Raw genomic sequence first — 23,673 nt, 5'->3', positions numbered from 1 at the left:
AAAAAATTAAAGGAATATTATATAAAATTAATAGAGCCTCTCTATTCATTTTATATTCACTCTATTGCACGCTCACTGATTATCTAAGTCAAGAAAAATAAATAAAATATGATATTACAAATTATGATTTTGATAATAATTTTAAAATGTTTACTGTTTACTATTACCCGTTAGAAACATGAATATTTATTTTAACATACATATTATAATAGTCTGAGGTTGTCCGCGGATATTGACATTTACCGTCAATATCAGTAAATGTAAACAATTTTTACAAATACCCCCTAATAATTGGGTTCTTTAAGTTATTTATTTATTAATTTATTATTATTATATTACAGTTATAATAATATTATTGTGTTTAACAATAAAGTAAATTCTCGTGGCAATTTGAATTTATTTAGCAATTTATTATCTATATTTTATTCCAGAACTTCTGTTGGTTGGACAGTTTTTTCGTAGTAATTTCTTAGTTTGAACATAAAAATTTTATGTTTTAGTTTTAATTCTTTCGATTTTATGTATTCTAACCTGATGATGTATTTTCAATTCGAGACCGGTCGTACAATACAAATATAATAACAATCCAGACTATTTAATCCAGCATTTATTTATTTCTGTATATAAACTATTTATTTATACAAAAAACTTAACTTTTAGACGCTGGATAAACGATGTGGTTATTTATTTTTTAAAGGTTTTTTTTCCATGAGATTCAGTTGCCTAAACGTTTGATTAGTTTTTATAATCCTGATGGACTTTTCGGTGTTTGTCAAATGATTACAAACAGGTACAAGGTTAGGTTAGGACAAGTACTGTACAAGTATTGTTGGCGTTTTTAATCGCTACTAAACGTTTGTTTTGATTTTTAACCGGAAAGGAGGCACACCGGTCGAACATTTTGGGCTGAAAGGGCACTGGAGCCGCCAAAAGCGTCGGCGGGCCGAGGAACAGCGTAGGAACGGAAAACCGCGTGAGCACTGAAGCCCGGAGGAACGGTATTCGTCACGGGAGTGGGCCGTGGCGACGGACGAACCTCTCGGGGCGGAAAACAACGCGCGCAGCTTAAACGCGACTTTCCAGCATAGCCGTCCCCTTGACTGTCGCACAAAGCCCAAATATGGTGTTTGTATTGCCCCGCGAAATGATAATACAAGACCGGCGCAGACCCGCGCGCGTAGCGGCGCAATGTGGCAAGTCAGCGGCGGCGGGTGGACGGGCGGACGGGCAGGCGGTGACGGTATTCTCGTCTCTCGATTTTTTTTTTTTTTGTGTTTCTCTTTCCGACGCACCGCGCATGCGCGTTACAATGCTGTCGTCGGCCGACCTACGGGCTTCGGCCGAGGTTAGTTTAAAAGAGCACTCGTCATCGTGTGCGTAGTCCAATACGTGTTCGCAGTCCGAGAGCAAAAAAGTATATAATAAATATATCCGTCGTATTATTTTTTTTTCGTTATTTTTTTTTCTCGTCTACCTCTTTAAACGATTATACGAAAACCGACGGCCAACAACCATTACATTGTAGTGTATATATGTATATATACATATATTTGAGATATTGCAACAGTATAGGATCGCTCTTCGTCGACGACCAAATACACGAATCCGAATTCTCACATGCCGTATATTTATAACAATAATAATAATAATAATTATATAAGAACAATAGAAATCGAATCACAATAATTTTATTATTTTAAACCGATTGGTGCGACGCGCGTTCACAGATAACACGGTATACCGTCGAAATCGAAGCGCACACGCACACGCACGTAACATTAATCATCGTGTCAATAACGCATCGTGTAGAACACTGCAGTCGTCTACAGTCGCCGTTGTCGTCGCCGTCATCGTTGTTACCGTACAAGTAAATCGCGAAAAATGATTCCGAGTCGCGTTTGATATTATCTTCAGCCAAGGATTTAACCAGTCACAGCCGTCCGGTGAAGCCGTCGTACCGACCACCGTCGCCGGTAACCGTCCTCTTTTACGGCGTCTTCGTCGCCCGACAGAAGTTTCCATGAAAATGACGGAAATGAACGTGGTCAACACGCAGAGCATCGCCGATTATTTGGCGCAGTTGCTCAAAGACCGCAAGCAGATCGCAGCGTTTCCGAACATGTTCATGCACGTCGAACGGCTCATCGACGAAGGTAATTACTTCACACGATCATATATCATTACTACACTACCACTACTATTTCTCCCGAATTCCGCCGTCAATGATTAACAATACAACGTGTACACCGATGACAGTGTTATGTGGTCATGTGTCTCGTCTAATGTCCGGTCGAACGGCGATTCCGAGTTGGTGGTTCATAACGAATTATTTTAGTTCATTTTTTCCCAATTTCCAGTAGCGTTTGTTTTGTACGTACGCGCACCCATCGCATTCGTTTTGCATGTGATTAATTAACAATATTATCGGTATTATCAACGTCGTCACTTGAGCTCGTTACCGCTGCGTGATAAGGCAGTCCGGTCTCAGCTGATTTCGTGTCATGCGACGGTCAGTTTATAATATTATTTTCACTCATTGCTGTAAGTCGCGTTTTTTTTAATCTCGTCGTGCGCCCAATAACAACACTGGTCGACGGGCGGGAGGGTACACATCTCGTTTTTCCCGTTTTACCCTGCGCGCACCCACTCTACAGTTGACTGGCGTCTATTTCCGTCGTTCACGATCCCGGTCAATTTTTAGCCCAAAGCTCTCCTGTGCCGTTTCGTACTAATCACACTCGCACTCCATAAAAATGCGAAGGAAAATAAACACGTTCGCATACCGTCGGGAAACCCATCATTCTACACGATACGACGTAAACAGTCCGCTTGTATAAAAAAAAAAAAAAAAAAGGGTTCGGTCTCATATAGTGTATTTGTATGCGTGTGTGTTTATGAGCGAGCGTATACGGCCTTCGCTTGCCGAGTGCGAGCGCGCGCTCAAAGACGTTGCCATTTACGAGCCGCCGCCGAAGCCGTTAGTGTATGTGTGTGTGTGTGTGTTTGTATGTACGCGTACGGATTCGGTTTCACGACCGGAATGCGGCGGCGTCGGTGGCGGCGACGACGGTGGTGGTACCACTCCGCCGACCCACGTGCTCTACAGGTGCCGCCGCCGCGCTCTCGGTGCACCTGTGCGCAGGGATCGTAATTGAGGGCCGGACACCGGAGTGGTATCGCCAGAAGTCGGCGCGACTGCACAGTTGACGGGGCCCGGCCCCCGGTTCGTGTTCCTTAGCACGTTATCGCCCGTCCCCGACCGTTCCCGAAAGGGTTTTCTACACACATGGAAGCGTCCGTTGCGCAACAAGTGGGCATCCAAGCTTCGCCGCACCCCTCGTCACCGCCGCCGACTCACGTCTACAAATGGGAGCGCGTTCGTTGTGCGTATCGCATTAGATTTTTGTTTTACATATACTATTATTATTATTATTCACCGTCGTCTCATGTCCACCAGAAACGTGTAAACGAAGCGTAGGTATATAATATGCGCGTTGTCGATGCTGCAATAAAACAATGCGGTCACGTCCATAGTGATTATTCGCAATATTATAATTTTATCGTTTGTTCCTCGTTGACCTAATCATGTTATTCCAACGGTCCCTTATATCCTTGTGGAAGTGATTGTACTCTGGCCACGTGTGTATTTTTTTTGATAATACCCTTTACCATCTCTCTCATACGCGCTCCAACGAATAGTTGTAATAGTATGTGCACATTATTTTATCATCTTGATGACCGACGCAATATTATTATTAAAAACATTACTTTGCGCAGTTGTGTTTAGTTTTTTTAGTTGTTTAGTGTTTAGAAAATGCATTCAAGTAATAAAACTACCTCACAATCTGTTTGAAAATTCAACTGAACCCATTAATATTTCAATTTGAGTTAATATTTTTAAACAATAATTTTATTTCATTATCACGACCGACCATAGCCTTGCGGGCTATATCCCATAATAATTTTTCACCCACTAACGTACCACAATGAATTAAACTTCAAATGCCACGGGAACTATTGTGGAATATTACTCGTGGTGATGTATATTATCGGTTTTCCGCAATCGGTTAACGACTTTCCGTGTGTGCTGCGCAAGGAGATTGTTCTATGACCATAGGTTCTATAACCTACTGCATGACTCAAAACGGTCGATGGCGTGTGTGTTTTTGTAGGTGGGTGAATGTGAAAAATGTGTGATTAAGTTTTATCACGAACAGAATAACAACAAATGAAACATGATTCGATTCTTATTTCGAACACTCCACAGATTTTTTTTTTTTTGTTTATGGATACCTTAATTTAATAAAAATGCTCACTAGTGTATTATTGATAAATGTTTGTTAAACAATTTATATACATAGACAAATAAAATAAAATATGGCAAATTTATAAATTATTTTTATTGTTATTAAATATTTAAACACGGGTAACTTAAAATAAATATTTTGTTGGAATCAAACAACGTTTATTGAACGAAAATAGTTATTTCTGAATATTTCTGAATCATTTTTTTTTTTTTTTTTTTTAATTGCAGTTTCATTATTTTATAAAATTAGCTTAAATCTACTATAACGATATAAAAAAATTGTAATCTTGAATATATTTGTTTTTGCTATGGTTTTAAAAATTTTATTATGATAATATAATATTATTATATTATTATTATTATTATTATTATTATTAAAATAACACTTAAATCAACTTAAATTACTTTAATCAACACTTAAAATATATTTTGATAAAAAATTAAATTTTTTCACAAATGTAAATTCCGTATATAAACATACATATCCATTTATTTATAGATTGGCTTTGTTAAACTGAGTTACATTTCATTTTAAACGTCAACGTCCGATTTTAAATGCTATTTTATTTTATAATTTTTAGAAGTTCTTATAGTTACATAACATTGTATATGTTTTGGATTTTCCTCATCGTAAATGTTATACAAAACTAATGTAAAATTTACATTAATAATTTTTTTTTTAGCTTCCGGCAATTAATGTAACATTATCGGATAATCTTTTAAATATACTTATTCTTATTAAGTTAAATTTATGTATGTATTCATGCTATAATTTCCATATTACATTATTTGTAGTGATATGTTTAATCTGATCATTAGATTCTTTTCGATTTTTTTTCATTTTCATTTATCACCATTGGTGTTTAAGCAAAATATAAATATAAATAATATAATTAATTTAATAATCCTATTGATTGAATTTATTATTTTTTAATAATAAAAACAGAAATTTATTAAATGTTTGGCTGAATGCGTTTTCTTTACTTCTTAATTATTTATAGAAATGCTGAATTCACTTCCAGGATATAATACTAACATTGAAAATTTTCGTAAAAAAAAAAAAAAAAACAAGTTTTTTTTCACTATTTATTATGAACATGGTTTATAATTATATGCGTTCGTAAGATTTTTAGATGATCATTTTTATATTAATTATTCGGTGAAAGTATGCTATGTAAATAAATATTTTTGTAAATTATAATATATTTAGAGTATGCATATCGTAATAATTATTTTGATTTGTGGGTATTGTAATATTCTGTTGTCTTTCGAGTTGAATTGTGACAAGTCCCAATCACATACACAAGCTTTCTAATTCAGATTAAAGAGAAAAAAAAATACATTTTAAATACCTTTAGCAAATGCCTTTTATATGGATATGTTAACAGAAAATGTACATAAGGTAGAATAATACCTGCAAGTACATTATAATACATATAGCATACAATAAACGGTTGCGTGTCGGGTGTTTACATAATTTTCGTCTGTTTTGATGTTTTATAGCTTTTATTAGAAAGCGAGCGTAGTATTGAATGTCTTACAGAAAACCCTTCTCTATCTCTCTTATGGTCCGAATTCTTGGAAATATCAATGGCTTGTAGGATTACGATTCGTTAAGCCGGAGGCTATAACCCATTCAATATGTTAGTGGAGTAATTAGTAAATATATTTTCCTGTGGATAGAACACGTATCGTTTAATAGTATAGGTCTAGTTACTAAAATACTATGACGCGTGATGGATGCATTTCATAGTAGAGTCGTTTAAATTCGATTTTGCGCTGTCTAAAAGGCCGTTGCCGTTATGAACGTAATTTTCTGCGTAATTTGCATCCGACCTATCGTTAATCCTTGGGACAGCGACTATGAGGATGACGTTTTCCGGAAACATTCGTCGTCGTTTCACACAGTCTTAATGTCGTCGAAACCAACTCAAGGCTGTTGTGTAGCATCCGTTTCGGTGGCAATTGTGAAAAGGAAGGGGGACGGGGGGAATGCTGTTGTTTTTGTCGGCTATGCCAATTTTGCGAAAGCGCCTCTCAATTTGCGAGTTCATCATCGCGTTACACTTGCACGCCAACTGAAGTCGATTCAATTACATTGATCGTTTTATCAGATACCGTCGTCCGATGTTGACAAAAAACCAAAATGGTCATTATTTGTTTCGAAAAATCTCGTTATACTTGGCTTACTGCGAATCCACCCGTTAAAAAATGTTTTCAAACCGTCGTGTACAGGTGACGAAAATACGTGTGTACCTGCACACTCTTTGGGCACCGACCTACATTCTGTGTCACTCGTCCCTTCACCATCATTGCTAATCCTGCTTCAAATCGTTTGCCTTTGGCCGATTCGCGCTCAAGCATGCATGTATTATTATTATTATCATTGATTATTATTATTGTCACCTGGAGCCTACTACGCTCATATAACATTGTCTTTAACGTATTTTAGTTTGTAATGTAGTTACAACGATGATAATAATAATGTAAGAACAAAAATGTCAATGAAGATTGCGAATGACGTGCCTATCTGTTGCAACTATATCGTCCTGGTCGGTGTGTGTATGTGTATAATTTTCATCAAACCAAGTGCCACTGACCTGCATTACTATCTATGGATGTGGTTTGAAAGTTCTTGTCCTCCGTTGCTACTGCTGTCGCCAGTTTCCATGTATTCTACCAGATGTCCGACGTGCAACGACGCCGGTGCTTTCACACAAACTCATTCCCTAAGTCGTGACCACCTTGTCATACTGCAGGAGACTGTATTTTGGAGGATTCACCCCCTAAAGTCATTCTTAATAATTACTTATAAATATGCGTAAGAGATATTTTTCGCATCTGTTTTTTTTTAAACGTTTTTTCGTTGGTAGTTAATAACGTTATTGGATCGTGTAGAATAGAAACCCGTTATGATAAGTAATAGGCACTCTTATTCAAGACAAAAACAATGATGCGCTTCGATATAAAATAATAACATATAATAATAATAATATAATAATATAATAATAATAACATAATAATAATAATAATAATAATAATAATAATAATAATAATAATTATATATGAACTAATAATTCTCGGTCGTGATTTTTCTGCTATGCTTGTTTACGACGCGCAGTTGGTGTACACTGCCTGAAGCAAAATTATATTTTAACGAGTGAAAAATTTGGTTTGGCCCACTTGCCAAAAAAGGGACTGGTCATCGAGCCTGTCATTTTCTAGTACCTACGATTGGAAACTGCAAGGGAAACCGGAATTTATACATATATAATATTGTATATTATTGTGTTAATCTCATCGCCGAGTAACTGGACGATGAGAATGGTGTCTTTTCGACGTACGAGTAAAAGTTAATGTTACGCGACGGAATTAAATTTCATAACATCGCATAAATTCATGATTTTTGTTACTGTTACAATTCCTAGTATATAGCTTTAAAACTTCCTGTGCATCTTGTTTATTTATTTCATAGTCTAATTTTTGAGTTAAAAATTATATTTACTCTCTTATAAGATAATTTATCTATTTGTTTTCTAATTAAATATTAATTCGTATTTCAATGTTATACCATAAATTATAATTTCCAATAATTCAATTTTATGTTGTTGATTAGTAGTGTCTTTGATAAATAGGTCAAATTAAATTTGGTGACGAACTTGTCGATTATTTTTATTTTTTTACGTTTTCTGTAGTTTATGCATTCTCGTGGCTCATCCATTACAAATCAGTTTAACAACCATGTGATCAGCCATATTTTTTTAACAGAATGATGTATACTCACAACACATATACTAACTGTTCTTCTCCAAACAGGTTTGAACAAAACTGTAAGCTTGTATCCATCATTGTACATTTGTTCATCTGTAACAATTTTTGTTATAACAAATACTGAATGAAAATAATACTACTATGTAAAACGTTTTCCAAGCCTGTAGTTTAAATGCACGAGAGAGTAATTTGTTTTTAAACAGTTTATCTGTTTCGTTCATTTCGAGGAGTACTCATTAGACTTTGTAATTTAATGTTCATTAATAGGGACACATGCCTAAATACATTACTGTAGTATGGGCGAGAAATCAATTTCTAGTAACTCACGGCCTTGAGTATGGCGGGGGCAAGGTTGATGGTCTTTTAAACTCAATTGTAAAATCGTTTTTGTATTTGAATTCCATAAGACCGTAATTGATCGTTTAATTTAGAAATAGTTGTATTTGTGGTTATTGCACGACATTATGTGTTGAGTCGACCATATGTTTTTTTGTGTTTAGAGTCCTTCGACCGCCCCCTTCTCGTCTTGTTAAATCGCGATAAATCCTGCAAGACTTTCTCAAAATATTTGCGTACGTGATTGTTTTTCTTCTCGGACAATTGTTATTTTCTAAGATTGATTTTATTTTATTATTCGTAAAATATATATATATATATATATATATATTTAAAATAAAAATAAAACGTGTACATGTCTCGTATAAGGGGATTCGTCGTTTATAAATAAAGAGTGTGTTGAAAAAGTCAAAATGGCGTCACAGCAGATGCCAAGTGCATTGCGTCTATTCTTGGACCTTGGCGTCTACATTGTGTGTGTGTTTTCTCCCCTTCAAAGGACTCTCTGTACCAACGCATCGACGGTGAAAAATAAAACACGCACTCGCACACGTTAATAATGTACCCTGTTACATAAATAAAATGTTTTCGGTCAATGCCCGCATACAGTTATTATTTGTTAAATTAATATACCACCCCGATGATGGGGGCTGTTTAATTTTTCACCGTTTGCGAATAACTATTATACTAAACTCGAACAATAATACAAATCGCCTTTTAATGGTTTTTTTTTATTAATAAATTATTAATGAATAATCATTTTAAATTTCTCCCATATTACATGCCGTGTAATGTACATATGCGCTCGCGTTTTAGCCTTGAAGGATAGAAAGAAAAGTAGCAGCAAGCAACGAGATTGGTAATTCGAGACACACCGCGCCGCGGAGAACAATGTGAAAACGATATTACATAGATGAACATGTCACACTTGTTGACTTCAGAGTTGGAATTGTGTATTGTTTTACCCAATCGTAATCCAATATCCCCTTCTGCCTAGGGAAATGTTTTATGAAAAGTGTACAACGGGATTTGTACTTATAAAAATTGTTCATTCCGACTTGTTGTTGACCCTTTATAACGAGTCAACTGTACTTTGTGAACCACTGGGTTATCATTCAGTATTTTCCAGTCCATATTATATTTACATATACGTGTGTGTTTAGCATATATGTAATAACAATAATAAACGATTTGACTACAGTTTTAGAATACTTGGTTACGTGGTTTATACACATACGTTTTAGTCGGGAAGACAAAGCACGGAAACCTTGCCGTGACGTATCCTGTATGTTTAACATTACTTATATAATATTAGAGACGATAATTTATAGAGAATGAAAATTTTGATTTTTTTTTTTCGAAAGAGAAGCGCGTGGTAATCATTACAAAATTGTTCATATTTCTGTGACATTTATTTTTTTAGCAATTGTCGAGCACATTTTTAAATGCAGAATGTCTCATAAAATTCATTAAAATATTTAAATGGATTAAGTATAACGCTTTTACACGTAAACAATATAATTTATAGTATTTGTTGCTATTTTAAGTATTTTAAATTATGCATTTGATGCACTTATGGAATGTTTAAAATTCTTATACATATTTTCTCTAATTATTTGTAGACAACAATTTTGTTTATTTCGAACCGCATTTAGAATTGTCTATACTTCGTTTAATTATCGGTCAGTATAGTTACACCATAGATACGGTTTATGTGTAGCTCTTGTATGAAAAACGTTGACTTTCAATGGTATCTGATAATTTTGCTTGTGAAAGTTTGGTCTTCAAACGTTTAAAGTGTTTCACACAGATGGTACCTGTTCAATACATTTATATGCGTTTCTCGATCAACTAGATTGTTGCATAGAGCCGTAGTGTTGGAGGGGTTTAGCAGGTTTATGGTTTCTTTAATTATATTCCGTTAATGTTAATTGGCTGTGGCTTCGAGGTATATGTACGCCTCTTAGGGGCTGTATCGTGTACAGAAAAATGTAACACCAAATTCTCTTGGTCACCCCCGTGGGCGGCTAGTGTTTTTCATATCATCTTGCACACACGTCTTGTATATCATATATTTTTATTATTCGTATAAAAGAAAAGGGTTCTGTTGTTCAGACCTTGATGCGCGCGTCCGTTTTCCCCTTCCCTCATTGCTCAGCGGCGGTAACCGGTTTTCATTACATATAAATACGTTTGGAATCTCCTCCCATGGTCCGGTTCTTGTCGATTGCCGTATATCGCACGCGTTCAATAAACGCCATAGGAAAAGGAGAAGTATGTAATATGTATGTCTTATGATAGGGAAAAAAAGAAAAAGAGTCGATTTCGATTTACAATAATTTCGACACCGGTAGCGTGTGGGTGTGTGTGTGTGAGTGTGCGGTGTGTGGGACGATTTCCTTCCACTTCTCAATTACATAATATAAACCTTAAAATAAAGGTAATAAAAAAATAATTTGTACACACCCATGCTCGCTTCTTCTATGCTGCATCCAAAACCAATTCGACCTTTGAGACAGGATTTATATACTGCAATTTATGTACGCCAAAACCATGGTCGGTAGTCAGTGACGGTGCATTCGTTTCAACATGTTACACAACGCCCACCATCACTGCCGATCCGGCGAGATGTTATACCAAGTGGACTTGACGGTTTTTTTTTGTCTCGATATACGTCATGAATATTTGTGTTAATTGATCAGAGACCAGGATTAATATATGGATTTAATAATAAATGTTGTAACATGGTTGACGAAATCTCCAAAAAAGACAAAACAAAAATTATATTAACCTACAAGTGTTTGGTCGCTGCTTTTTTTTTAATATATACGTAGATATAAAAAACGCTCGCTCGCATGTTTTGTATTCGAACATAACACCGAATATTATCGATTATATTATATACTGGTTGTCGGCTTTCGATTGTTAAAAAAATTGATTTAGTCTTATATTTAAGTGTTGAAATTGGTATTTTATTTTTCTATGTATTCTTGTCTCTGAAAACAAATTTAATCTTGAAAAATAAACAGTACTTTTTAATGTTTTGATATATAAACGTATTGTACGAAACTACGACATTGGGGTGTTTGTACATATTTTCTTTTTCGGTTGATCAGGTTTTTTTTTCAAAAGTATTATGTTTGTGTTGTCGGTCTACTAGTACTGTTATTACAGGGTAAGTTAATATTTCGATTCCGTGACGAAAACCCCTTTCTCTCCAGATAATGCGGTGAGCAGGTGTCTAGACGTGTAGTACGTTTTATTCGACTCAGGTTTGAAACGTTCCCCATGGAGAAAATATCGAATGGTGAAATCCATAAATAGAAAACGTAACAATAGTTTTGTATGTATAAAAAATAGCATAGGGTTTTCATGTTATTATTTATAATTATAACTTAAAAAATAAACTTAATATCCGGCGTGTGTCATTGATTATGTAAATCAGTCTCGTGTGTAGGAATCATCCAATGGGAGGGGAGATTCAAAATGATATATGTTACGTTTGTTATTAAGTCCATAAACAAACACACATTAGAATATACATGATCAAAATTATCAGGATCGAAAATTGATAAATATTAGTACCTAATGTCTGAACAGCTTGAACAGTCAGTGAAAATGAGTTCTGTCAATGACTGCATTTACAACGATAACCGACAGTAGGTGAAAGAAACGCGAAAATTCAAAAAAAAGTTCTGTCAAATCGAGAACATCGACACTTTTAAAACGAAAATATACAACCATGTATGTATTTTCAAGACCGTTTAACTTTTTAGAGTGAGTACTATATTAATAAAAATATACGTAAAAAAATTCTCAATGGGAAGGAATTAGAATCCGCTGCAGTATTATTAAATATTACAAAAACATTTCGATGCTCGAGATATTCGCGCTAAAGTCAATCGTTACTAAGTGGGATGGTCTCAAACCGAATAAAAACTATTTCATATATTGACGTTTCCGTGTACAAATAGTACTAGAGTTTTCATCGTAATTCACACGTATTATTTTTCTGTTACAGAAATAACCAAAGTCCGGGCCAGCCTGTTCGAGGTAAACGGTGTGAAGAAGGAACCACTGGTGCTGCCGGAACCGGACGGCGCGCCCGTTACTATTACCGAAAAAGTGTTCGTGCCGGTTAAGGATCATCCGGAGGTAAGACTGCCGCGAGGCGTTTGATTTATCGTTATATTTAAACATTATACGGTACGTATTATTGTTTACCCGGAGCGCGAAGGAAACGCGACGGATGACATAATCTTCATCCGCGTATCACCCACCACCACCACCACCACGCGCGCTCGACACCGTTAAAAATAGAAAGAAATATTGTGTCACCGCTGCCGCCGCCGCGCCCACGCTCTGCTGCTCGGTTCGTGCGCGAGCTTAGGGCCCTATCGCGAGAACATCGTGCCAAGAGCTCAACTCGTTCCCGGACCGTATCGCGTATCCTCCCCCGCCCACCCTTGGCGTTCGTCCAATATCGCAACAACCAAAATAAATACGAAATGTTTTACCGTAAAACCGAAACGAAAAAAAAATGAAACAAACAACACACGCTTTGCCCGTTATGCCGTTTTACAATAATAATCGTAGTTGTACTTTAATAATAGTACGTACGTTTTCGTCGCCGACGACTACGACGGTGTTGATGTTCTCGCGTGGAGTACACGCGCACGTTAAACAACCGTCGACGGACGACCATCAAACGTCCATGGGATAATCGTTTCGTCCTACCGATTCTTATCGATTCCAGTGTTTTCATTTTGTTTTCTAAAATATACGAAATCGTATATTATTCAACTCACGTACGTGCGCGCGTATGTCTTTTGTTTGGTTTTTCGCCCAACAGTACTTGTTCGTGTTGGTGTGTGTGTGTGTGTGTGTGTGTGTGTGTGTGTGTGTACGGATAAATCGCTCAAGGTCTTTTCTCTACTGCGGTCTCTCGCATCGTTTTTCTTTCAAGAAAATCTATGATTTTTTTCCTCCGCCGCAGCCGCCGCCTTCTGGCAGACGCGTGTTTAAATTCAACGCACATGTTCGTGTAAAACAGCCTTTTTTCCCCTCCCCCGTCGCGATTTCTATAAATACGAGTAGGTAGTTCGGTTGACTGGCTAACCGCGCGTCGCGTACATGTGTGTATTATTTCCTGTCGGTCCCGTATATCCCTCATCGTCGTACACCACCACCACCACTATTCCTAGCTACTACCCTTACGACGAGTTGCTGCTGTACTGCTGCCTTATCTGAATACTAAAACATATTTAACACCGAAACGCAGGGCTGTATTTTTATTTCTTCGAAAAATCCTGAGAAATACGTCTCGCAGCGAGCAATAAAACAATAGGTCTTAGTTATTATCGTGCTAACGGGTACACAGGGGACGCGTTGTCGTTTAAGCTGAGTACAGACACACGGCCTAGCGAAAACAATGTGTTATACACGGTTCGTTTCGCGTGTGCAGGTCAAATATGGCGGCCATTCACGATCGTGGTGGCGTCGATTCGTCCGGAAAACAAGGCCTTGCGACGAGCTCTCTTTGTGTTGACTGTGTGGTGACCCTTTTTCGTCTGTGCGCCACGGTACTTACGATTCTATTATTAAGACGATACAAAATTAGAGAAAAACCAGTGGAAAACCAATTTTGTGTACAAATAATATCCGTTGTTTTCATTTATTTATATTATTAAAACATCTGTGTATACAATTATACGAGTGAATCATTCGTGTATATACACACACACTATATTCATATATAAATATACTGCGGTCATGGTGTGTGCACTTATATAATATGTGAAGTTCTCGTGATTTAAGAATTTGTTTTATTTATTTATATTCAACGTGTTTTATTAATTACCACGTATGTCGTTCCTAAACGCTTGATCCGTACAAAATATTTCGCAATATTTTAATCAAACAATTTTATACGCCATTTATGTTTTCTTTTATTGCTGTATTCTTCAAGAAATTAAAATTATTTTTAATAAGTTTGATTTAAATTCTTTAAATTACACATTTCAAAGTATTGGGGTGACCAACATTTCTACCCATTTTTTTTTTACATGAATAATGTACAACTTGTAATTGTGTCATATGATGTAACAATCTATAAAACAATTTTTTACAATTTAATATATTTTTAAAAAATATTCATGTATTGAATATATCAATGAAATATCATGCTGAGCTATTCGACTGTCAAATTTGATATTTTAGTGTTAATCTGTGTTTATAATTATTTTGAAACCATTTTTTATATTTTGTCGTGCCGTGAGAATACCGCTAAAGAACGGAAATCAACCTACGTAATTCCGATTCGAATCTTTCCCCGGAAAGGATAATAACATCGACCTTACTAGTTAGGTTATTATATAGTGACAGGGAGGAAAATTACTCGTCTCTCATGCGTTTTACGCATTTCATGTATAGAAGAGAAATGGGTTTGGCACGGCCTTGATTCATATTTATAATACTTGTAATATAAAGCCGATTGAATGGGATGGTCCACAAGACATGTCCGATCGTGAATGCCCTTTAATGGATAACAGTGGCGTGCATAATTTTTTTCTTTTTTTTTTCACAATTGTGTCCTACACGTTATATCTAGAAAATAATAAGATAAATATAAATAGGTTGTGAGTGAGAGAGAGATGATGATGATATTGATGATAGCGGACAGATTATTTGTAATATTTCTAATGCAGAGTTGGAGATAATATATAAGTTATTTGTTTCACTTCTTCGTCATCATTATTATTAATTTTATATTATTATTAAAGCCAAGTGTGTGTGTATCGCGGGCGGAATAATGGCATTTCCAAAATAAGTAATCCCACGCTATTAAATTTCCATATTCTACCACCTTGTGTATATATTATTTTCGTCATTTAAATCTTCGTTGTCGTCACACACACGCACACACATACGCGTGCCACACGCGCACACACACACACACGCGCGCGCGCACGCGCGCGCGCGCATATACATATATATATTTAAAGAAATGTTAAAGATCATAAACGTGCCAGAGAAAACATGAGAGGACCATATGGTCAGGTTCTTTTTTAGGATCGTGACAGTGCTGAATATGGCCAACGAGCAATGGCGCCCTCGCAGTCTCTGCGATGTCCCACCACTACCTTGTAAACATAGAGTTTTTTAATTTTTTTTTTTCTCCAAAATCATTTTTCTGCAAACTCTGTTCGCCTATATTAATTATTATAATAATAAATAATAAAAATAAACTGTGACAAATGTGTTTGCGTGAAATATTGTCGTGTACAAGACATTTGCATATTATATATGTATATATATATATTCAGGAGATAGTGCAGGACTGTATTAGAGAGAGTCGACTAAAGAAGAGAGGGTCTTTAATCCTTTTTTGGTGTTAGCGCCTTTCGGGTTTGGCCAAAAATGGTTCATTAGCCGGACGACTATGTAGAAGTTGTTTTTTTGTCGCCGCAAACCATTGTTGTGATTTGTGGTAGTGCCCATTATTATCATCGTGTCGTTACTTCCATATAATATACCTATTATCCTTAACTGGCAGTAAAATTAATCGTTAAAGCTTCTTGCGTGAATTATGATTTTCTTAGCACGTTTATATTCGGTCGTCGTGAATGTTTATAACGAAATTTTACCGAATACATCGAATCCGTACTTCGTTGATAGCATTATAATTTTTGATTTCATGCTAAATTCTGTCCCACAAACCTTTTACAAATTGAATTTATGATATATCGTCTCCGAAATATATATACATGTATAGATTTTTACATGAAATTCTTATTAGTATTGCCTTCATTATATTGAAATGAATCTTATCGCATGATATATTGTAACTGTAATTTGTATTTTGTTTCATAATTTTGATAACACAATACAGTATGTTATACAGCTATTTCATTAATATAATTTATAAATTAGTAATTCAAATATTTAATCGACATTTTGTTTTGCTAAATCCCTTGAATATTTTATGATATAATTAAATGAGCCATGAGTTCTTTTTATGATAACAGTTCAGATGAACCGTATTGATATGATGTATGCACAATTAACTGGTAGGCTGCATTACATATTATAATTTATTTGCAGTTATTATTATACTCTAACGTGTTTGGTGTGGTTGTACAATTATTGTTGAATTTATGTAATTTTTCTTGTGTTGGGAAAACTATAAAACCGTCACAATACTGTTGTTGTGTACAACATTCATTGCATACATATTTATACACACATGCATTGTGTAACAGTGTGCGTTTTATGTGCCAAATTGAAATAAAAAGCTTACATTCGTGTACGGATTTCAATTATGATAGAAATTGTAGTCGGCATAGTTGTGTATTGCAAAAACGAACGTATTAATAATAATAATAAAAACAGTACACGAGCTGGGCTTATAATTTCTTGAAGAATTTCAAATGTCTTATAATTTTATATCTATATGTGCAATTCTTTCAATGCAAGTTTATTAAACAAAAGTATAATGTTATAGAGGAGTGGCTCTGCGGCTGGTTGTTCGGATGACATATCAGTGATGTAATGAAGAAAACAAAAATAAAGGACAACCCAATGTTTAAATTGTTAATGAGCCATTACTTGAGCTGCAAAATAAAAATTAACACTTAATTTTTTTACTGTCACATCATGTATGGTATTTAAAAAAGTTTCAACTGGTCAGAGACAACATTTAGCCATATAAAATACTCTCGTGTTTCAATATGTTTTGTCAATTTTTATGTGATGAGAGACCACTCCACTGTTATCGTTATATATATATATATATCATTACATGTGTCAAACTACTAGTGCAATTCTATTACATATTTGTGATGAAACATGCATATGTATATATATGTTTGTGTGTGTATATGTAAGTATGTAAATCTAAATACATCACAAGTTTCGAATTTCATGTAATTATATGTATATATGTTATAATATCGTTTGATTATCCTTCGTTGCATTTTTCGATTTATATTGTCAACTGTTTCAAATTGGAACTCAAATTGGAACTTCCAATGAGAACCTTCCAAGAAATTCGTTATTTTTTTAGGAACGTATCGTGGACAAAATTTCTTTTTTGTCTGAAGGAACATTTTTAGAATTTCGATCACTGTTGGAACGTAAGTGGAACTTCCATCCCTTCGTTTATTTTTTGTTTAATTTTATTAAAATTTAAAATACAAAACAAAATATTATATTATGATTATTTATTGGCACAAGCGGTACATAATAATATGACATAACAGTTTCAATGGACTAATATTTTCTTTGTTATAGGTAATTTATTTATTTTACATATAAAACTTATATTTTCTAAGATTTATACATTCTATAAATATACTAAATTTGTTCGAATGATAAATTATAATATTGAATAACACATAAATAAAATAATGTATATAACTGTGTACACTATTTGTAGTAAGTGTTACCATACTACCACACGATCTTCACTCATGTTTATTTTCCAAATTATTTTACATTCAAAATAATAAGTCTCCCTATGATAATATATGAAGTATGTAAAGTAGGCTATGTTTAATATTTTTAATATTTATTAAAAATTACCATCGTATTTTTTTTATAATTTAAAAATCTGGATTAGAAAAGTATTCCATTTATAGGAAATTTTGTAATTGGAACTGAACTTATTTATTTTTTACAAAATAAACGTGAACATAACTAACTTTATTTTTGAAACAAACTTTCCTAGGACTATTTTTTTTTTAAATTATTTACTTGCGTAAAAATGTATTTAGAGTAAAATATATAAAAAATATTAAAGAAAATTGTCTTTGTAAATATTGTTAAATCTGCGAATCTGCAGTACGCAATACATTAAAAATATTATCATAGTGCATTCACGGTTTTAAAGCAACTTTATTAATTTTTATCGAAATACCTTACAAATGATCGTATATATGAATTTTTAGTTATTACAATTTCAATTATATCTAATAGTAGATTGTTATTTTGTTTTCAGTTCAACTTTGTTGGAAGAATATTGGGTCCACGTGGTATGACTGCAAAACAACTAGAATTAGAGACCGGATGTAAGATTATGGTTCGAGGAAAGGGCTCAATGCGTGATAAGAAAAAGGTATGTGCAAATATTTAAAATAATTTTTATTTGGACTATTTTTTATCTAACATATAACATGCATAATATTATTTATTTGCTAACATACAATATCTGGAGTTTTTAAGATTGAGTCGTAAGTAAATGTGTTAACCTACATTTGATAGGCGAAATATTTAAACATATTTATGTTTCAAGGAGGAACAAAACAGAGGTAAACCAAACTGGGAACATTTAAGTGAGGAACTTCATGTTTTGATATCTGTTGAAGACACGGAAAATCGAGCTAAGTTAAAGTTGAAGAGAGCCATTGATGAAGTGAAAAGGCTACTTGTACCTGTTAGTTGAAATTGCTTTTCTATTCTTAATACTAAATTTAATTCAAGTGTTCAACAAATTCAAATTGGCTTATTTTTATTTTTAGGCTGATGGTGAAGATGAATTGAAGAAACGCCAACTCATGGAACTAGCTATCATTAATGGCACATATAGGGATTCAAATGCCAAAGCATTGGCAGCAGCAGGTAACTATTTTTTTTATTTCAATAATAATTTTAATATTAACACCTTCATGTTATAGCTTGTGATGAAGAATGGCGTAGGATGGCTGTTGCAGCAGCTGCTGAGACACAGCGTCTTTTATCGCCTCATGGTATGGGTGGCTTGGCCACCACATTGCGACCACAGACAGCCACACCATTAGCTGCACCACTTATATTATCGCCGCGTATACCGACTGCCATTACTACCACTGCTGGAAATCCTGGTGCGCCTCAGCTATTATCTCCTGCTGAACATCATCATCATGCTGCAGCAGCAGCAGCTGCTGCTGGTCTTATATATACGCCATATGCCGATTATGCTAACTATGCATTGGCTGGCTCACCATTGATTACAGAATACACTCCTGCCGATCACTCGGGTGCGTTGTTGTTTGTTTGTTAAAAAAATGTCTTTATAAATATATACATACATATGTATATATATATATATATATATATATATGTATATATATTTATATATATATATATATATATATAAATATATATTATACAAAAAATGAATGCGCTTGGGATACTGAGAAAACGTTATTCAGGATGAAAATAATTAAAAATTACAATTAACGAGCCCCTGTTCAATATCAATAAACAATTATTAGTTTTTATAAGACTGAAAAAAAAACACATACAAACCTAATCAGTATTTTTTTACTTTTCAAAGCAAACTACTCTTGAGGTATTTTTAAATTTTAATTTATTTGTATTATTATATTAAAAGAATGTTCGGCCAGATACATGCTAATGGTTCCAGAACTACAAGGGCTCACCTACCGTCACTGGCCAAATCAACGTTAGTACCATCCTTAGTATTTGGCCATCCAATCCTTCTTTTTATGTTTGTGAGGTGCTATCTTATTTATTATTTATGTATAATTTTAGGAATTAATTTTATTTCAATATTCCTTATTATTATTTTTTTATAATTATAATTATTATTATTTATATTATTATTTATATTATTATTTATCTTGTTTATTTTTTTTTTATTTTTATTTATTTTCATTTTCCTTAATATTTTTGCGCGTTTTTGAATTGGTTTACTACATAAAGCTTTAATTTTTTTTTTCTTTTTTGTAATAATTTTATAGATATTATTTTAGCTATTCATATATATATATATCCCTTCTTTACCTCTGTTTCTTTCGCGTTTAGTTAGTTCAAATATTAATCTAACTTAACTAAAATATAATATAAAACTAGGTGTGTACTAATGAATTTAATATGATAATCAAAGATTTTTCCTAATAATACTCCTCAAGTACTTCCTATTGAAAAAATAAATTATTGCTTAGAAATTTAATTCTAACTGGTAAAATATAATTTTAATTATAATTTAATCATTCTTTATTATTTGTATTATTATTTTTATAATATTGAATTAGTAAATCGAAAAATACCTCCCTTATCTTTTAGTAAATATATTTCAACTACCAGGGACAAGTAATTACATTATTTTTTAGAAAAATGTGTATCCGGGTGTGACTCTAACATTAATAATACTAAAGTTTTTAACAAATTTAAAACAAAATATTAAATACATTAGGACCCAAATTAACAAAATACTTGAGGGACCAAAAAGAACCGCCAGTCAGGTTTTTTACTCATTATAAGAAGAATTTAAACTTCTGACACCTAAAGTTCCTTAATTTGATAAGAATGAAATACCATGACAAACACTTTTAATATTTTAATTATGTTATTTATATTATATATATTGATGTAAATATATATACATATATATATACATTTATATAGTATAATATTATAAAAATTACTCAGGCTGATTATATAATTAATGTTATGTATATTTTTTTTTTTTGTGATTATTTAGTACACATCTATGTTTAGAATTTGTTATACATATATATATATATATTTAAATATAATTATTATTACTTTTGTACAAGTTGTAGGGGGTCAACATTATACTATTATAAAATGGAACCTGGCTCTCCAACGGTGTTTTTTTAAATGCATTATAAAATTGTATTCTTCAATAAATAAATAGAAATAATATGTTTATAGCAGGTGCAGCAGCCGCGGTTGCGGCGGCGGCTCAGGTCGCCAAACAAAGAAGGCATTTGACTCAGATCAGGGATCATCCGTATCAGAGGGTTGGCACTTCGATTGTCAATTAAAAAAAAAAAAAAACCAAAATTTAAAAAAAAAAGTTCTTTGATTCTGAAAGGTCAGTTGCTATTCGTTTTTAATTAAGGGTTGAAAACCATAGTTTTTAGGGTTCAATTTGGCGCGAATATTAAATATAATAGTCCCAATTTGTTTTCAAAGATTTCAATGGCATCACTCCCATGCGCAATTTTTTTTATGATCTTTCTTTTTTCTAGGCCTTTTTTGGTTGTGATATTTTTATTTATTTTTCTTATCATTTATTTATGTGCTTATGTTGGTGTATTTTTTTTTTTTATGCCAACATAGAATTCAAACATATATATATAAAATGGATACAATAAATTAATTTATAAAGATTTTATATGTTTTTGCTTGTTAGGACAGTATTATGTAGGTGTAGGAGCTATCTATTATATATTAATTCGTAGATATAACATATTTAAGTATATTTTTCACGTATTGTGTTCTAATATTGTATTTAACAGCTAAACCGAAGATTTGTTTATTGGTGAAGGTAGACAAGTATAAAAATTATTTATGATTACTACGAAACATCCATTTTTTATGCACTATAATATTTAAATTTAATGCGTGTATACAAATAGTAAAATGGAAAAAACTTACATTTCTGGTTCAACAATAGTAATATTACAAATGATTACATGAAAGTTTTTTTTTTATCTTACTTATATTGTATCAAATATATAACGCTTTTTATACATATGGTAGTTAAATATTATACTAATAACAGTTCAAATTTACTTGGCAGAACACTTATTTATGTTTGTCACCAGCGTACTTACACTAATACAATAATAGAACATAATACTTTTAGCTGCTACTTTTTTAAAAAAAATATTTCAATACTAACATGTTTTTTTATTTATTTTTATTTAACCTCAAAAAAAGGCTTGCGGAGATCTAACATACTGGACCTTTATTTTAACACCACACAATGCAGCCTGCGGCCGAAGTGCGACGATTGCCAGACGGAACTATAATTAACAACTAAACAATATCATTCTGCGCACACATACACTCTTAAAAAAAACGCAATGTTGCACTTGAAATTATTCGTCTAACCATTTATCTGTCTGTCTAATCATTTGGTATAATAATATTTGTTTTATTTATATTATTATAGTGTTTAATGTTGTTTCGTAATATTAAAATTTAAAGACTAAATAGATTTTTTTTTTGAGTCATATGCCTTTAAAAATTTATATATAAAGATATTTATTTTGGCATTCATATCAACATTTGTTGTCACTAGTCTTAATATTTTTGTTTGTTTTTTTCCTGAACACTGAATCGCGTTTTGATCTGATACGCAAAGTATACGACAGTAAAAAAAAAAAAAATTGAACAAACTTTTATACAACTCTACTTATCGAATTTGCTTAGTTTAAAAGGATATATAATAAGAAAATTAAAAAAAATCTATACATTTTTTTTTGTTGTTATTATTGATAAGACCTATATTTTATGTAGTGTGCAATAAATTGTTTTTTTTTTTTTTTTTTTTTATAGAAAAAAATGTTTTGATTTAATTATGTAGAGAAAATTTTCAGTATTAAATTTAATTAAACTAATTGTATAATAATACGCCAGGTGCCAAAATCGACCCATGCCAGTTCGTTCTACATTTTTGTGTTATTTTAGAATATTATTTTAACATAATGTTTATAGAATATAAATTATCACAATAATTTATTATTGATGTTTATAAAAATATATATTATATTAAATAAAGTATATAAATATATATATATATATATATATATATAGATATATATTTAAGTTTTTATAATATTTTTGTAAGTACTTAAGAGCCTATATAATTTAGACAATCTCGAATAGGCTTAATATATATTCATATATATATATAATATACATACATTATTATTATTATTATTTTTTTTTTTGTTGTTTACGAATCTCAACGTCACAATAGTCGTGTTTTTGTTTTTTCTTGTTATCTTAGACGTTTGTAGTTAATATATAAAATAATTATGTAGTATATATATATATATACATATATATGTATATTTATACATATATATGTATATTGTAGTTTTTAGAAAGAAAATATGTTTGTAGTCGAGCACTTTATACTGCCTCCCAAAAAATTAATCAATTATTACTGCAGTTTGATATGTTCAGGCTTATGTGCCATAAGGTAAAAGTAATTTAATTTTTTTTCTCGCTAAATTAAGATTAAATATATTATTACTGAATACATTTTACTTTATTTCAACCTTATACTCTACTTTAAAACATATTTTTGAAGTAAAAAAATTAAAAAAATATTTGTCTCTAAGTTTACGCTTGATGATATAAATTTTATTATTTTTATTTATAAATATATGTACATGTATATGTATGTATGTACGTATTTAATAAATACTATTTATGTGTGTTTTATCGACGTATATATATACACGTATTGGAGTATCTATTTTAATCAAATTTATTGA

General features: G+C 32.6%; 1 protein-coding gene across 2 annotated transcripts; it reads left to right on the top strand.

Moving 5' to 3' along the window:
* Positions 1-1,340: 1,340 nt before the first annotated feature.
* LOC112688283 (protein held out wings) lies at positions 1,341-22,574 on the top strand. 2 transcript variants are annotated; one of them, XM_025561399.1, is made up of 9 exons: positions 1,341-2,153; positions 12,435-12,568; positions 18,411-18,527; positions 18,705-18,845; positions 18,931-19,030; positions 19,087-19,428; positions 19,785-19,856; positions 21,092-21,254; positions 22,106-22,574. In XM_025561399.1, the coding sequence occupies exons 1-8, from the start codon at positions 2,021-2,023 to the stop codon at positions 21,202-21,204; spliced, it is 1,152 nt and encodes a 383-aa protein (XP_025417184.1). In that variant the 5' UTR covers positions 1,341-2,020; the 3' UTR covers positions 21,205-21,254; positions 22,106-22,574. The 2 variants fall into 2 exon arrangements, with proteins under 2 accessions (XP_025417184.1, XP_025417185.1); XM_025561400.1 differs by lacking the exon at positions 19,785-19,856 and having other exon boundaries at positions 1,342-2,153.
* The last annotated feature ends 1,099 nt before the right edge of the window (positions 22,575-23,673 follow it).

The sequence above is a fragment of the Sipha flava genome, unplaced genomic scaffold, assembly GCF_003268045.1.
Source record: "Sipha flava isolate LNK unplaced genomic scaffold, YSA_version1 38_pilon_pilon, whole genome shotgun sequence".
NCBI classification, from domain to species: Eukaryota; Metazoa; Arthropoda; class Insecta; order Hemiptera; family Aphididae; genus Sipha; species Sipha flava.
This window is presented reverse-complemented; position numbering and strand designations above follow the sequence as displayed.

What these genes read in the sequence shown, in the direction of transcription:
- LOC112688283 (XM_025561399.1), top strand. Translation starts at nt 2,021, where the DNA reads ATGAAAATGACGGAAATGAACGTGGTCAACACGCAGAGCATCGCCGAT. An exon ending in CGAACGGCTCATCGACGAAG is followed by an intron (nt 2,154 to 12,434) that starts GTAATTACTTCA and finishes TTTCTGTTACAG; the next exon opens with AAATAACCAAAGTCCGGGCC. An exon ending in CAAAGCATTGGCAGCAGCAG is followed by an intron (nt 19,031 to 19,086) that starts GTAACTATTTTT and finishes TTCATGTTATAG; the next exon opens with CTTGTGATGAAGAATGGCGT.